Here is a 15,219-nt window from a genome sequence, read left to right on the forward strand (position 1 = left end):
CCTCTTAAACTTTCGTCAAACAAAATTTCAACATTGCAATCCAAAAGTTACTAAATGCATTACGTTATCACGTCGCGCAATAGTTAAAGTTTCACGCATATCACCGCCAATTCTCAAATGTTTCTAAGATTACCTTGAAAAGATTATTTTTCAATTGCTCTCATATTTTTGTAATGGTTGCAAACTAACAGCGTATAGGAAGTTTGCTTCTGACTGAAGCACGCAACACGGAACCAAAATTTAAAATATAACTAAAATCTGAGAACTCCCAGAATTACTGCCCGAGAAATGATGCAACAATTTAACAAGAGATCTTAGTATTCCTCGATGCTTGTTTTATTGATGACGAGGACGATGAGCGTTGTTGTTATTGGTAGCAGTGTTTTTCATTACAATGAGAAACTCTCAAATTTAAATGCCCGAGATATTTCAATGCTTTCAAAATTTTCAATTTAAATACTAAGTTTGCAGCATTAACTCTGCTTCAATCAAATATAGTTTTAAAACAACACAAATTTCTCTAACATTGTCAAAATTTTTGTTCAAAAACGATGCAAATTCAGACAGTGATAAATTTAAGCAAGCTTTGACGAATGATAAATGTTTAAATAACTGATAACATTAACTTTACTTCAAGTAATTTAAATTGTTAAAGATGATGAATCACTAAAGGAGCTAAATAAGTGGAAAAAAAAGAAAAAAGGTCCTGAAATGAAATGACTAAGAACAGATCATTCTACACCTGTATTAATAGGCAATATTAAATGAAATTGAAGGTAGGAAAGAAGTTTTTGAAGGAAGTTGTATTGTTGTGAATGATAAATCTGTGTGACAGTTAGCTCTGTTGTTGACAAGTATGGCTTTTAATAAAATAAATAGCAAATTCTTTAGCCATTCCTTTCAACTCTCCCTTTTTCTTCCTCTTCCACTCCTTTTATCCTATTTCAGGCTGCAATTTCAATTTCCTTTCTATAAAACGAAAAACTTTTGCTCCATTTCTGGAGCTTTCACAACATATCATGCCTATCAAGCTGTTTAAGCAAAATTTAGCTTAAAATTGAAAAGAGCCGAGCCGAAACTTTTGATTATACAGCTTGCAAACAAACATTTTTGAATTTAAAGTATTTTCAGCTTACAAATGCTTTATCATATACATTCTTCATTTTGGTACCATTCAAATAATGCATTTAATTATTCCACTGCTGCAATAATTTGATAGAAAAAAGTTTAAATTAAAATTAATGTATTATTTGCATTCTGAAATTTGTTGTAAAAGTGATTTTGAAATAAATAAGAAACGATGAAATCTTAGTGTGTGTTGAAATTATTGAGAGATGAAAAATGATAAAATTGTGTAAAATTGAAACTGGAATTATTGAAGATTGTTAGAAGATGTTGAAAGTGATAATCAGATTGATTATTTATAAAAAATTAAAGAATGGCTACCAAACTGGACGAATTATTTTGATTAGTGCATACATTTTTAAAATTATCATTTATCATTTATATCAAGCAGCTCTCAATTACGTGTGTGTGTGTGTGTGTGATAAGCTTTAATCTTTTTAAGTTATTGTTTAATAATTAAACATATCAGATTCTTATTTGATGATTGAACGTTTTAAGTTAAATGTTTAATGATTAAACATAATAAATTATTGTTCATGTTAAAATTTATGTTTGAAAAGCTTGTATTATTTTATAACACACTTTATTTGCACCAACAATTTTCCATTTTAAATTATGAATGAATGAAGATAATTATCAAAAAACCTCATCGCAGTAATTTTCTCACTTTTGTCATAAATGCTTCTGTCGTTCGACAGGTGTGACATGTACAATTAGTTGACATTCATGTCAACCAAACTAATAATCATATGCCATATTCCACTCTTAATTTACAAGACTTCATTTTGATTGATTTATAACAACTTAGCGAATTGTAAACAAGAAGTGTTAGTTGAGTATTATCAGAGTATTATCCCACTTACTCTGTTAATGTGAAATAAATTTGAAATTACATCATAGTTCAAAGTAGGGGTGGTAAAATTGGAATGTTTTTCGTATAAGTAAATAATTGGATGTGATAATTAAAATTTAGGTAAATTTTAAAGTGATAGTGATTTTTTTTTTTTTTGTTTTTAGGTAAATTTTAAAGTGATAGTGATTTTTTTTTTTTTGTTTTTCATTTATTCTATGGAATTTTTAATTGATAATTCTCTTACGAATAGGTAAGTTATCCATAAAATATTTTCTGGTAATCTTTAACACTAATTAAAATGTTATGCATTTCATTAGTGATCACATCATTGACAATTGTATTATTAAAGTGATAAATCTAACTGAATGAATTGCTTGGTTCATGTATTTAAAACAAAGTGTTGGTATTGAAATGTGAGGTAAGAGAAAGATTACAAAGCAATCAATATGCATTCATTTCATATCATTTATCTAATGTTCCAATTTACATTTTTTTTTTCTTTAAACATTGATTGATTAGCATGAAATTTTTCTTATGAATCATCGGTTAGTAAAATAAATTATTTCTAAAATATACAAAGAAGGAAAGGAAGTAATTAATTATATGAACTGATTCATTCATATTTTATTTTTGACACTTAAAAAATGATTTCATCGTTTGTCATCATTTTCTTAAGTTCGAATAAACCTGTTTTGAGAATGTTTTCTATAAAAGAGCAACGCAGTATCGATAGAACACATTTGTAAACTGCTGAGAAGTATTTTTATGATGAATTTATTTTTCGTCTTAATAATTGTAAGTGTATAATTATCTTTCATTTTGGATCTTCTGATTTATGCAGATTAATGGTACTCAGTTTTTCTTGAGTTTTAAGATATAAATCTTTTGGTAATAGAAGATATTTTCGTTTTATTAAACACCAGAAACCATTCCATTTCAGTTTTTATCTCATGAGGTCAACAAGACAGTTAATTAGAAAAGGTCATTAAGAAAAGTTGTTTAGATTATGAAATAACAATGGTAAATAACAGAGAAGGAGATAACAGTTTTTTTTTTTGGAAGCGTTTTGTTTGAAGTAATTAACCTTTCACATGATCTGCCAATTAAAAAGAAAGACCATTTGAAGTATGTTCTAGACAAGGCTCATTTAGAATATGATTCATTTCAAAATGAAATCTATTTATCTTCATCAATCTCAACTTTATATGATAGCTATTTATTGCTTTGTGCTAGAATAGATAAGTAAAAATAAGTTTATACTAATTAAGCTAGTAACCAAATTATAAATTTGAAAATAAAACCAATAAAATACATACTGCAAATTCTCAAGTAGATATCAGTGTTCACTTTCACACACGTGGATACGAGACGACGACACAAATGTGGACGAAATGAGATATGGGTTGAATGCATGGGTTGTGAACTGAAATGCGGCCAAAGTGAATTTGTTAGTGATTTAAAGTTTATGAGTACTGATAGCTTAATTAGCTAATTGTTAAACTAATGTTCACTTGCTAATGTTCAGGTTCATAATATTTTTACTTATTATTCATAAGGAATATTATATTTATTTACTTCATTAATATGCTTCACGTTGCTTTCTCTCTATTATAATGGAATTATGTCAAAACGTCTTGTGAATCACATTTAGACGTCATTTGTACTTTTTAAGGAAAAGTTATAAAGCAAAGTTAAAAGAGATATAATGGAAATTTAATTAACCTTCTTCTTTTAGACTCCATGCTTTCTGATTTGTAATCCGGCTGGTTGTTATTGTCCACCATATGATGGATTTAGAAGAGATGTCGCGGGAAAATGTGTTGCTGTATCTGAGTGTCCAAAAATATCAGCGGAAAAGCATAAAAAATTTTTGAACGTTACTTCTTAATTTATCTTTTCATTCACATTCAAGTTTTATCATCTCTTTTTTTATTAATGTATTCAGTCGATAAAAGTTTTAGTGATAAGACATTAACAAAATAATAAATCATCAACAAAAATTCTGAATTGAGACACGTACGTAAACCTTTTGTTTCAGTTCGAAATACAAATTTTGTAATCGTATGAGATATCAGATGGATAATCACAGAGAGAATGAAAAATAAGTTGTGTTTATCATTGACGAAGTTTAAACAAGCCATGATGCTTACCAAGCTAACAAATCATAGCGTATTATTGTTCATTGTTTTCTTTATGAAAACACATATTTTTTAATTATTTCAGTTTTTCACACATCAATAATTCACACAAATTTATAAATTCAATAATTTATTTTATTCTTAATAGTTGGGACTGATTAATTTCAATAAAACAAATTAGCTGCTTCTCCCCTGCTTTTATGAATTTTATCTTTATGAATGCTCAACATTTTTAGAATTCGATCTGAATTCATCATTAAAACATGTTGTTTGCAAACTAAAAAATTATATCACATCAGTGAATTTTTTGAAATTTAACCAACTGTCATATGATAGTCTAGTAGTCCTAATATTTGTATATAATTTAGTGGTAGAGATTTAGAGAATGTTGCGAATCTATAATTGGTACTTGATCCGGAATTTGAAAGAGAATAATTGATTTATAGTTCTATTTATTTTCTTTTTCATCTAATTTATTTAAATGAAAAAAAAAAAAAAAAAAAACGAATTAAAAAGCAAAAAATGAAAGAATTCAATGCGTGTATTTGGTATAAACGTGTATTTAAATAATGTTATGTATGGCATATCGATAAAATTAATAAATCATCATTATCATCTATAACAGATTAGTAGACAGTTTTATAAGAAAAAATTGATTGCAATGACAATTCTCGTAGCATTAATATTTCTCGAATTTAACTCATCTGTCATGTCAGTTTATTTATAATGAAAGTTATGAAAATTACAATCATCGATATTACCAGTATTATCAGTGCAAGATAAAACATTGATAGCAGAATTTATGTCCTTATAATGATAGCAGTTGAGAATAGAAAATATTACAGTTATATAATATCAACATTTAATTATATAATAGGGCCTTGGCCTTTTCTTGCATTACAATCGATGAAAGGCCTAAATTTGGATTAAAGAAAGAGTGAATTCCTCTGCGTTAATGTAAATGTGAACTGTGTTGTGATAATATCAAATTCGTTTTGTGTTCATGAAATAATAAGTGTTTATAAAACTGATTGCACTTTTAACAATGTTACGATGAATTTAAAGAAAGGAAATAATCGAGCACGTATTTAAACTTGACACGCCTCAAATGATATTATTCAAATCAATACTTACTTCACTTTGGATTTTTTTAAAAATTATGAATGTAAATATAAACTTGATAGAAAAACTTCTATGATTTAGCAGAGATATTTCTGCTCATATCGAGGTATTATTGTACATTTCTCGAAGATGGATGAAATTCTCGCATAAATATACCGAAATAAATGAATAAGCTTCATTTACTTTTTCCCTTTCCCTTAATAATGTGCAGTAAATGGTAAAGTTGAAATTTTAAATATCATGTCACGAGAAATCTCAAATGTCAATGTAAGAAACGATTTTTCAATGAAATAAAATTGGCAAGTGCATCCTTCTATTAAGTGAATGTCCCAATGATTAATCGGAGTGTGAATCCACTGAAACCGAATCATCAATTATTATTTTCATAGTTTCCAGACATAATATTTCTTTGCAAATATATCTGTGAATTATTAATTATCATTACATCTTTACGAGAAGAATTAGCAAATTTTGTGTGATATAAAAGGACATACTTCAAATTGATTGTACTAAACTACAAGATTTTAAAAATCTTTAATCTGTAAAAAAATCATCATAAAATAAAAATTGTTCGTGCTTAGAATAAATGAAATTTCACTTGCAATATCATAAGTAGGATAAAACTGTGGGCTGTTTCTCCGTAGTAAACTTTCTTTCCTGTGAAGTTGAATGGAAAATATTCGACGGAACAACGAAATTTGTCCATCTGCCATGTGAAACTAAATGAATTAAATGGTCATCATTTTGTTATGATTTTGATAATTTGCATTCTCGAAGTAACATATTCAATTCACTATACAGACCTTTTTCATATACACTTCACTACACATTTTTTAATATATTATGGATAGAAGAAAAATATTACTTGTATAATTGTAAATTTATATGGCTTCGTGGCGTCTATAGACGCCAGCAATAACTTATGAGATTTTGCATCACCAAGAGATACCGGTTTACAAAGTTTCACCACTGAGAGATAAGATAAGCTTATAAGGCTTTGAGTCCAAAAGTGGATTACAGTACCGAGAGACAATTACAAGGTTTTGCAGTGTAGAATTAGATGTGGATGTCACTCATCTTTAACAAACTTCCAGTGCATTACAGTTGAAGTGGAAAAACCAAAGTACAGAAAAAGAGAAATAAAAGTCATTATATAGTTATACAATTAATTCAAAGAGTGTTATCCTAGCTGATTGTGAATTATACGCCCAGATATCTCGGTACTTTATTTTCTAAATAGGGTCGACATGAACGTAAGTGAAGCAACATAAATTAATATAAAAAACAAATGAGATTTAAAGTCAAAGGAAGTGAACGAAAGTTAAACAATCACAAGAATTAATTGTAACTGTGACTTGCAATAATGAAGTTATAATAGCTTACATTTTGTGGTACGTGTTTTATCACGCTTATCTACTTCTTTTACGTGACATCACACGTCTACATATATCTATTACTAATTGATTAGCACTACAGATATATTGTAGCACACATTCACACCTTTTTAAACGATGAGACTTTGAAATCCACTAAAAATTTGGAGCATATTAACATTTAAGGTTCCTACGCGTGCTTTGTAGTGTGAGAAATAATTACTGTTTCAGGATTACAAGAAAAATTGTTACGGTTGGGTAGTTAGCAATTTTGTGAGTAAGGATAACTGCACTACGCATTCTTTTCTCCTTCCTACTATCATTTCAGGAATTGCACTTGCTGGAAGAGTAGAATGAAAGAATTGGTTATTGATAATGGAACAGTCAAACAGGAACACGAAGTTTGTACTAATTTCTTTTTGCGTATCCAGAATGAGATTGTAACGTATCCGAGAGAGATATCTTCTTCCTTTTTTTTTGCCTTTCTTCACCAGTAAGAATGAAAAATCTAGCTAAACCAAAAAATTTTCATTGGTTTAATGGTCTATTAGTCCTGATTATATCTTCGTTGTTTATTAGAGAATTATCGGTTGAAATCGGTCAAACTTAATCGCAGATTCCTGTAATCCTGAAATATTAAAAATGTAATTTAGCTAATAGTATGGTTACTCATTTAATAATATTACGCAGTCACTGATGTTTAATTTTTTATTAAGAGATTAGGAACTGAACAAGTAATTGGAAAGTATCAAGCTTAGTTGTATTTTTCTCTTGGTTTTCTGCCATGTGTCATTCTAATTTGATCTATTTCTAATTCCTTCTTTCCTTTTTCATGATTTTAATTCCTAATTTAACTTTCAAATTATTAGTGTTCATTAGTTTCATACAGTTATTCGTTACAATATAAACAAACATACTGTTATAACCATGAACGAACGGATGGGAGAAGAAAGCTGCTGTGTGCAGCTGACGGCAGCTGGGACACGTATATCGTGCTTGGCGGGTAATTTCAGGAAATATGTAAGAGCTGCTGGCAAGATGGCATTTATTCCATTTTTAGAGTCGATGGTTCAGAAAAGTTGATAGAAATGCGAAATTTTTGCATGCAGTTGAGAAAGAGATGCTAATGAAATGGACAACTGATTCGACTAACAATGAGTAAGACGTATTATTCTATTAATTGTAATAATGAAGGGACCGATACAATGATCCATAGTGATTCTCAGATAGGAATAGCGCCAAAAATTCTAGGATTCTGAGTTCAAGAAAAGCGATATTATGATTAGCGAACTCTTTTATTCCCTTTTTAACGCTCCCCATTTCAATAGTACGGTAGGAAATGTGAGACAACAAAATAGAAAGTGATTGCAAGATGTCTATAGATGATTCGAAGAGTTTGGATTGAGTCACATAATTGGTAGGATGTAGTTAGGAGACGACAAAAGATAGTGGAGAGAAAAGGCTGATGAAGAAGTGAGACGTTAGAAAAATACAACAAAAAGGTAGAAAGGTTGAAATAGTACAAGGAAGTTTATATTTCCATATATGATTAACTTCAAATGTTTTACAGGAAATTAGCAACATTTTTACAAAGTATATATGAAAAAGAAGCACGGCTTCATCCTCTTTCGACACAATCTTTATCAGTGAGTGGAAGTTTCGTACTCCCAAAAGCTATCTTCATACCTCCTTCACAGGTAACTCTAATTTCTTGAATCTGTGTTATAACTTAACAATATTAATCTCAAAGCTATGTCTTTATCTTGATGTTGGCTATAGTTTAATGGCAATGAATGTTGTAATCTGAGATGTTCCAGGATTCAGTTTGTTTCAAATAGATTTCAAAACACTAAACAGTTCATTTGTGACTATAGGGTTCAAAAAATTTGTACTGTTTAAGGTTGTCATATTAGCAGCTGAATATGATGCAGATATGACCATTCAAGAATTAATACCAAGACTTGTAACATCAGGAAAAATCAAAGAACAAGAAAGAAGAATATTTTATGCTAAAAATTTGTTGATGGTAGTAGCCAATCAGAGACGTGCCATGCATATGACGAAAATCTTGTTTGAACTTGGACGAAATATTGTTGCCAACAGTTCGTGGACATTTGAAGATACTGCAAAAGTCCTCGTCAGCCGTATTCTTCCAGTTGGTTTATTTGTTTATTTTATTTATATGGAACTGAAACTTAATACAAAGCTGGAATTCTAGATAAAAAAATTCGTTGTAATGTTAGTTTCTTTTCTTCTTTTTGAAAGTTAGTGACTGTTCCAAACTCTCAAACGATGTCTTTTGGTCTTTAAGAATGGTACTATTGCGTGAACAAAAAATTACTTAACTTTCTCTAGTAGCTATTATTGTTGCTATTAACATATTTTTAAAAAATGTTACAGCCGATGTTGGAATGTCATTTGTGTAATTTCAAAACAGAATCACTGATTATTCTTGAAGCTCACAAGGAAATACCGCACTATGTCCGACACAGATACCGTTGCTCCTATTGCATTCAATTCTTCGTTAATTTCCATGAAATAAGAACTCATTTCCTGTATTTTTTTTTTCTTAACTTTTAAAATTTGGTATTTACGCTAAGAACTCTTTATTATTTTGATAATTTGATGATGACATAATTTGGGATACTAAGTTCATTTCTTTTTCTTTAAGAATGGTACTATTGTGTGATTTTCGCTGTGAAAAGCTTTTTTTGCTTTTATAACGATAGGCCTAAAAGTCAAATTGGACATACGGTTTGTTTCTGTTTTCAGTCGAAAACATCATGTAATAGCTCGCAGCGATTATCAGAACACGTTGGAATGTCCTTCTTGTGGAAAATTATGCAGCAGCGAGTTCATCTTGAAGAAACATAGAAAGCTCTGTTGTTTTGCAAAGACCGGGTATGTATTTCTTACAACTTCCTTACATGAAGATCTTTTCCGTCGATTATTAAATGAACTGTTGATAATTGGAAGGTTAAATAATATAGTTAACGTCATGTAGTAAAAAATGTTAAGAGTCTTTGTTTCTAAAGTTGGTTTTTTGTTTTGAAATTTCAAATCGAAAAGACAAGTAAAATTGCAGATATACTATGTCTGCAACGAAAAAGCAAGCTTCATGCGCAGTCAGTGAGATTATGTGTAATACAGAGATTGATTGTGATCTGTCACACCAGAAATCCGAACGCTGTATTTCACGGGTATACTTTTCTTTATATTATTAAAATTATTAAGAACTTATCACCTGTAATGACAAACAAAACATTTATTTTATAACACAATTTGCCAAATAGAACAGTATCTCTGATAAAGTACCGTAAAAGTTGCCGTACTCTGCAAGAAATGAGTGCTAAATCTACTAATATACAGTCAGCGAACAATTCTAAATTCATAAATACAAATGAACCATAACTGGGATCATTAAATCTACTCTGTCCGTCAGTTTAATGCTAAGATAATAAGATGATCATAATAATAATAAGATAGTAAGATAATCATGTACTAGATAGAACCCTTTTCATTTTGCGAATGAACTCTTGGAATTCTTGCTCGAAATTTGACTTCAATGAATTAGATGAACTTGGAAATAATTGTAGTTATGTCCTAGATTTATCCCAAGAAAAAAAAAATTATTCCTGAAATTTATAGTTATTCTCTAAAAAATGATTGTAGTTATTTTCCTAAAAATTAGCAGTTAAAAGAAATTGTCATTCAAAAGGCATAAGAAACTAAAGTTCTTTTTCTTTATCACTAGTGTACATCTCATAACTTTTTCTCGCCTTACTCGTTAAAAAGAACATTTGGACGTTCAATATAGAATTTCCTCTGTAAAGGTGAAAACGGTGCATGTTGTATTGAGAATTTATCCCACTTATTTTTACAGAAGCTAGTAAATCAAGAGGAAAATAGTCTTATACGAAAAGGAAGTGCGCAATGTTGGATTCAGGAAGATTTCAGCACTGAAGATTTTGTTAAATTTTAATCCTGTCTAGAAAATTGCGCTGATTTCACGTAGATTAAACGAGGGACTGCGTAATCTTTTCATCTATGTGCTATAAACTAATTTTAAATCCTCTGATCAGTGTTTGCTTCGTTCTCTTTTCATTTCGTTGATCTTTTATTCCTTTTTTAATTTAAGAGTTATCTATTTGATTTTATTCATGGATTTCACAAATCGATCAATACCAGTGCTGATATTTCTGTTATTTATAATTTATCATTTAAAAAGAAAATGAAAATAAATTTTAAAAGAAATTGAGAATTTGAATTTACTGAATGATGGGTCAGATATTATAATCGCCCCTATTGCATTATTTTTCTTGAATATGTAAAAATACTGTTCACTTTTCACTGTTTTATTTTTCAGATTTCTAGAAGTATTGACCACATTTTGCATTTTATCGCAATGTTTCTCGGACACAATATATGATGGAAGGATGAATAGTCTGTTTACTTTTGAAGACATTTGCTTAAAGAATAGCAACTTCCGGACTTTTGGGGATAGGTGTGGGTTCATTCTAGCTGGATCTGAAATAGAAATTCGAATATACATAATAAAAAGTGTTGAAAAGATGAACAGTGGATGAAAATAGATACTCGTGGGAAAGACAGATATTCTGAAATAGACATTGTGGCGGTAACAAATAATATCGATTGTGAAGGATTGGCAAGTATTTCAGCGGAATCTTCTTGAATAGACATTCATTTTTAGGAATTTGGGAATCTGTTCATTCATTGTAGTTCTTTTTTGCCGAAAGAAGTGTTTCTATGGAGAAAGTGGTGCGCGATTCCTCAGGTAATTGCTTTGTATCTTTTATCATGATTGTGGTAGATGTTCGTATAACTTTAATTTAAGAATAAAAATTGTCTTTCAAAAACGTTCAAACGCCTGAAATAAGTAGTCCAGTCTTTCGTTGTGAGAAACGTTATATACTACACAGTCATTTCTGAGTGACCAAGAATTTACGAACTATTACTTTTCAGAAAAGAATTCAATATCTAATTGTATCTGCGATAGACCAGAGAGAACTGTAAAATGCCTGACTTGTGGAGCGACATTTCGAGGTCATGCTGCACTTGTGTGCAATGAACATCCAAGAAGAATCAATTTAATGGATGTACGGCTTTGTCCCAATACATCATGCCGTAGCGCTTACTTAATGGAGTTTGAAGAAGGTTGACGTTTAACGAAGTCCTGCACTCACACTTTTTCAATTTTAAAAGACTGGAAACCATTCTTCTTGGTAACTGTTTAACTGAAAATGAAATAGAATCCCTTTAGAACAAAGCCTCAAAGAGCTATACATCATTTTTCTACTTCATCACGTCATTAACCAGAATTACTAGGACTCTATCAATAACAGGAGCATCACTTGTTGTGATGTGAACCACTTCGCGTAGTTACTTCCTGGGACATTTCCAGTCCAACCTATCGATTTATTCTTTTACCAAGATGTTTGGTCTATCCTCAGTCGAAGAACTTCCGGTTTAAGTCAGCTAATATCTCATGGAATATTTCTTCATCTAGGTGAGATAAAGAGGAATCTGATAACTGAAAAAAATATCCCAAAAAAAAAACTCAAAAATATATCCCAGTTAATTTCGAATCATTGAATTGTAATTGTAGTGGTGAAAACAGTTCACGAACTTTACATATTGTTTGTGCTCCATATTGATTCCGTCCGCATAGTGTCCCCCCTCATTTTTTCATAATTGTTTTCAGCATTTCGGGAGTTTTTTTTTTTTATCGGGAGAATATTGTCATTGTATAAATGATTGCATAATTCTTCATAAATCTGCTGGTAACATTAGCTATTTGACTGAAATGATGCTAGTTTCTTCAAATTGCACTTATCTTTTGCTGGTTTCTATTGTACATTTTGCTCAATTGTCGTGTTCTAAATTGAAAAGTCAAAAGTGAAGGTGAAATATGCCACGAAATTAATAGCACTATAGCGCTTTCAGGTTAATTGGGTCAGATGTCTAGTTCGAGAAGGGAGCTTGTCTATAGCATGAGTGATCTCACGATTATGGTGTATATTTTTGTTCAATTACACTGTTTTTCCGTTGCATATTTATAAAAATACAATTGCATTCTTTCTAGATAATGTAAATTTAGCGACGCTTCGCCGATTATTTCAGCGATATGTTCAATCACGTTACTATTCCTGCCATACTTTCAAAATATAATTTTGGAGAATTTAAAATACTGGTTATACCAGAAAATGTCCAGTTATTAATAATTCTTGTATACTTTGCTAAATACAATCTTTATTTGAGCTCTTTTAGTCTTGAATAGCACATTACCGCAGTACCTCTGTGTTCTAACAAATAACATTCATTTTGTGATACATATAAATTATTACTTATAGATCGCAAATAAAGTTTGTTCGGTAGGTAAAGACAAACATCCTTACGACAAACTTTTATTATTCGACTCTCTGATTTCATCCTTGCAGATTAAACGCCAACCCCATTTAAATTTCAATTCTCAATTCCACTCAATATTGGTATGAGGAAATGCCCATTGCGTAACAATAGCTTCCGATTGACGACACTTGCATGTCTGATGCTTACAGTAATTACGAAAAGAATCAAACACTATCAAAACAAACACTTCTCCGGAATTTCCTTCTTAAGAAAGATGTGGGTATTAACTCATGTAGTTTGTGATACTTATGAAATGAGATGATAGTAATTGTAAACTGCTGGATAATTCTATTTTAATACTGCATTCCGTATTGAGCCATCATATCCTATTCATTTCCGTTCAATTGCGGAAGTGACCGCGCATTGTCATCGGTTTCACACGGACAAATTTCAGTGGAAACGAAAAAATATGAAATCCTTCGTTTTCACCTCCTCAGTTTCCAAAACACTGTTCTCTTGAGAAGTTAGAAAGGAAGAAAATCCCAGAGTTGAACGGAATGAAAATTCTAGGAAAGGTAAACGGAAAGAAAATTACGGAAAAGTTGAACGAGAAGAAAGTCCCAGAAAAGTTGGACGGAAAGAAAATTCCAGAAAGGCTGAAGAGAAAGAAAATTCTAGAACGTTCTGTTAAGTGCCCACCCGCCTGCACAACAGAAACGAACGTCGCGATAGTCTGTTATTTTGTTTCTTCCCATTGCTGCTGATTGTGTTAGTTCGTTAAGTATTCTCTTCTCCGGCTTCTTTTCTGTTGTTCAGACATGTTTTCCGGATTTGGCTGTTTGTAGGCTGAGCAATAACCTGATCCCTCTTCTGAGCATCTGCTCCTTAATGTTTTTCAAAGGGAAGAGGAAAACTGGAAGACTTCGAGGGATCCAGTATTGATTAATTAGTGATTTTTCACTATTTGAATATTTCGGACTATTGACTTGATTTAAAATGTCGTGGAAGTTTGATCAATTTCGATTGACATATTATTTTTCATCTTTATTGTATATCGGGAAGAGTTATATCGCAAGGGGATACTACGAATAGTAGTTTAGGTTATAGTATCGGATTTTTGTCTTTATAGAATGGAGTACTTGATGTGAGGTTGACAACCGTTTATCTAAAAATTTTTATGTTGTTACAGATGTCGAATGAACAAGAAAGAAATCAATTCGAGGTGAAATTGAACCTGTCAAATTTCCATTCCAATGATTTACAAGTGAATGTTCACGGTCGAGAGTTAGTCGTTTCTGGACACCATGATGAACGTGAAGAAGGAGGTAGCATGATTAAACGTCATTTTGTTCGTACCTATACGTTGCCGAGAAGTGCGAAAGAAGAGCAGTTAACATCAGCATTAAGTGCCGATGGTATCCTGAAAATTACGGTTCCTACTAATGGAGCTACCGAATATCGTAAAATTCCCATCAAAGTGGATCCGAATTGGAAAATGCATTCGAATCCTTGCCAAGAGCTGATACTTCGTGAACCGATACCACTCTGGTGGTGGTGATTTGGTATGTCTTGGTATTTGATTAAAGAAAGGATGCAACACATAAAGCAGTTTGATTTTATAGTGTCGCTAATGTCATTTATTGTTATGTTTAAATTAGACTTTGCTTTGCATGGAAAGTTCAACACTCGAAGCTATATATGAAATGTCAGCAAGTCACCAAAAACATGTGTAGGCCTGAACTTTCGAGTACCAATTAGAATACTCGAAATGGGTTTGACTCTTTCGTAGTAACTGCACGGATGTCAGTTCTTATCTATAGTTTTCATGGATGGGTACGGTAAGGATCTCCAAGTTTAGGAAGCAAAAGACAAAAAACAATACAGAAATTAGGCATATCTTGCTGTATTGTTCCTGGTTCCTGTTTATGTTGTCGTCGATTATCGAGAAATGTTATTAGACACATTTTTTAATTGTTTTCCTCTGATAGTCTGGATTAATTTCAAATTTTTCGTTTTGCTTCAATTTACTTCGATTGCAAATAAAAGTTTTAGCAAAACAGTATGACTTAATTGTGTTTGCCCACTGAATTGTTAATGAGTGTCACATTTTTTTTCTTTTCAAAATGACATGGGAACATAGTGATCCTTAATTTTGTTAAAAACTAATATTTTCCTAGGGCAATATAACGATCTTATTAACTCCTCAAATACAAATTTGCATGATTTAATATCGCTTGAG

At 30.9% G+C, this 15,219-nt stretch overlaps 4 protein-coding genes across 7 annotated transcripts; all 4 read left to right on the forward strand.

Moving 5' to 3' along the window:
* Positions 1–2,743: 2,743 nt before the first annotated feature.
* On the forward strand, positions 2,744–3,866 carry Bm678 (Chymotrypsin/elastase isoinhibitors 2 to 5, putative; the record flags this gene model as incomplete). Of its 2 annotated transcripts, XM_043076662.1 has the most annotated exons (3): positions 2,744–2,773; positions 3,312–3,425; positions 3,714–3,866. In XM_043076662.1, the coding sequence occupies 3 exons, from the start codon at positions 2,744–2,746 to the stop codon at positions 3,864–3,866; spliced, it is 297 nt and encodes a 98-aa protein (XP_042932596.1). The 2 variants fall into 2 exon arrangements, with proteins under 2 accessions (XP_042932596.1, XP_001899652.2); XM_001899617.2 differs by lacking the exon at positions 2,744–2,773 and having other exon boundaries at positions 3,390–3,425.
* Positions 3,867–6,964: 3,098 nt separating this feature from the next.
* Bma-mep-1 (Uncharacterized protein) lies at positions 6,965–10,593 on the forward strand (the record flags this gene model as incomplete). 2 transcript variants are annotated; one of them, XM_043076663.1, is made up of 8 exons in its annotated part: positions 6,965–7,012; positions 7,672–7,769; positions 8,182–8,308; positions 8,512–8,766; positions 9,012–9,166; positions 9,384–9,512; positions 9,697–9,811; positions 10,495–10,593. In XM_043076663.1, the coding sequence occupies 8 exons, from the start codon at positions 6,965–6,967 to the stop codon at positions 10,591–10,593; spliced, it is 1,026 nt and encodes a 341-aa protein (XP_042932597.1). The 2 variants fall into 2 exon arrangements, with proteins under 2 accessions (XP_042932597.1, XP_001899654.2); XM_001899619.2 differs by lacking the exon at positions 6,965–7,012 and having other exon boundaries at positions 7,732–7,769.
* A 785-nt stretch (positions 10,594–11,378) lies between these two features.
* Bm10885 (Hsp20/alpha crystallin family protein) lies at positions 11,379–12,580 on the forward strand (the record flags this gene model as incomplete). 2 transcript variants are annotated; one of them, XM_043076664.1, is made up of 3 exons in its annotated part: positions 11,379–11,406; positions 11,595–11,786; positions 12,576–12,580. In XM_043076664.1, 3 exons carry the CDS (start codon positions 11,379–11,381, stop codon positions 12,578–12,580), a joined length of 225 nt encoding a protein of 74 aa, XP_042932598.1. The 2 variants fall into 2 exon arrangements, with proteins under 2 accessions (XP_042932598.1, XP_042932599.1); XM_043076665.1 differs by lacking the exon at positions 12,576–12,580 and adding an exon at positions 12,034–12,224.
* A 957-nt stretch (positions 12,581–13,537) lies between these two features.
* Bm16888 (Hsp20/alpha crystallin family protein) lies at positions 13,538–14,538 on the forward strand (the record flags this gene model as incomplete). The annotated part of the gene is made up of 2 exons (XM_001899620.1): positions 13,538–13,711; positions 14,170–14,538. 2 exons carry the CDS (start codon positions 13,538–13,540, stop codon positions 14,536–14,538), a joined length of 543 nt encoding a protein of 180 aa, XP_001899655.1.
* Positions 14,539–15,219: the final 681 nt, after the last annotated feature.

This window comes from Brugia malayi, assembly GCF_000002995.4.
Source record: "Brugia malayi strain FR3 genome assembly, contig: Bm_v4_Chr1_scaffold_001, whole genome shotgun sequence".
Classification (NCBI taxonomy): Eukaryota; Metazoa; Nematoda; class Chromadorea; order Rhabditida; family Onchocercidae; genus Brugia; species Brugia malayi.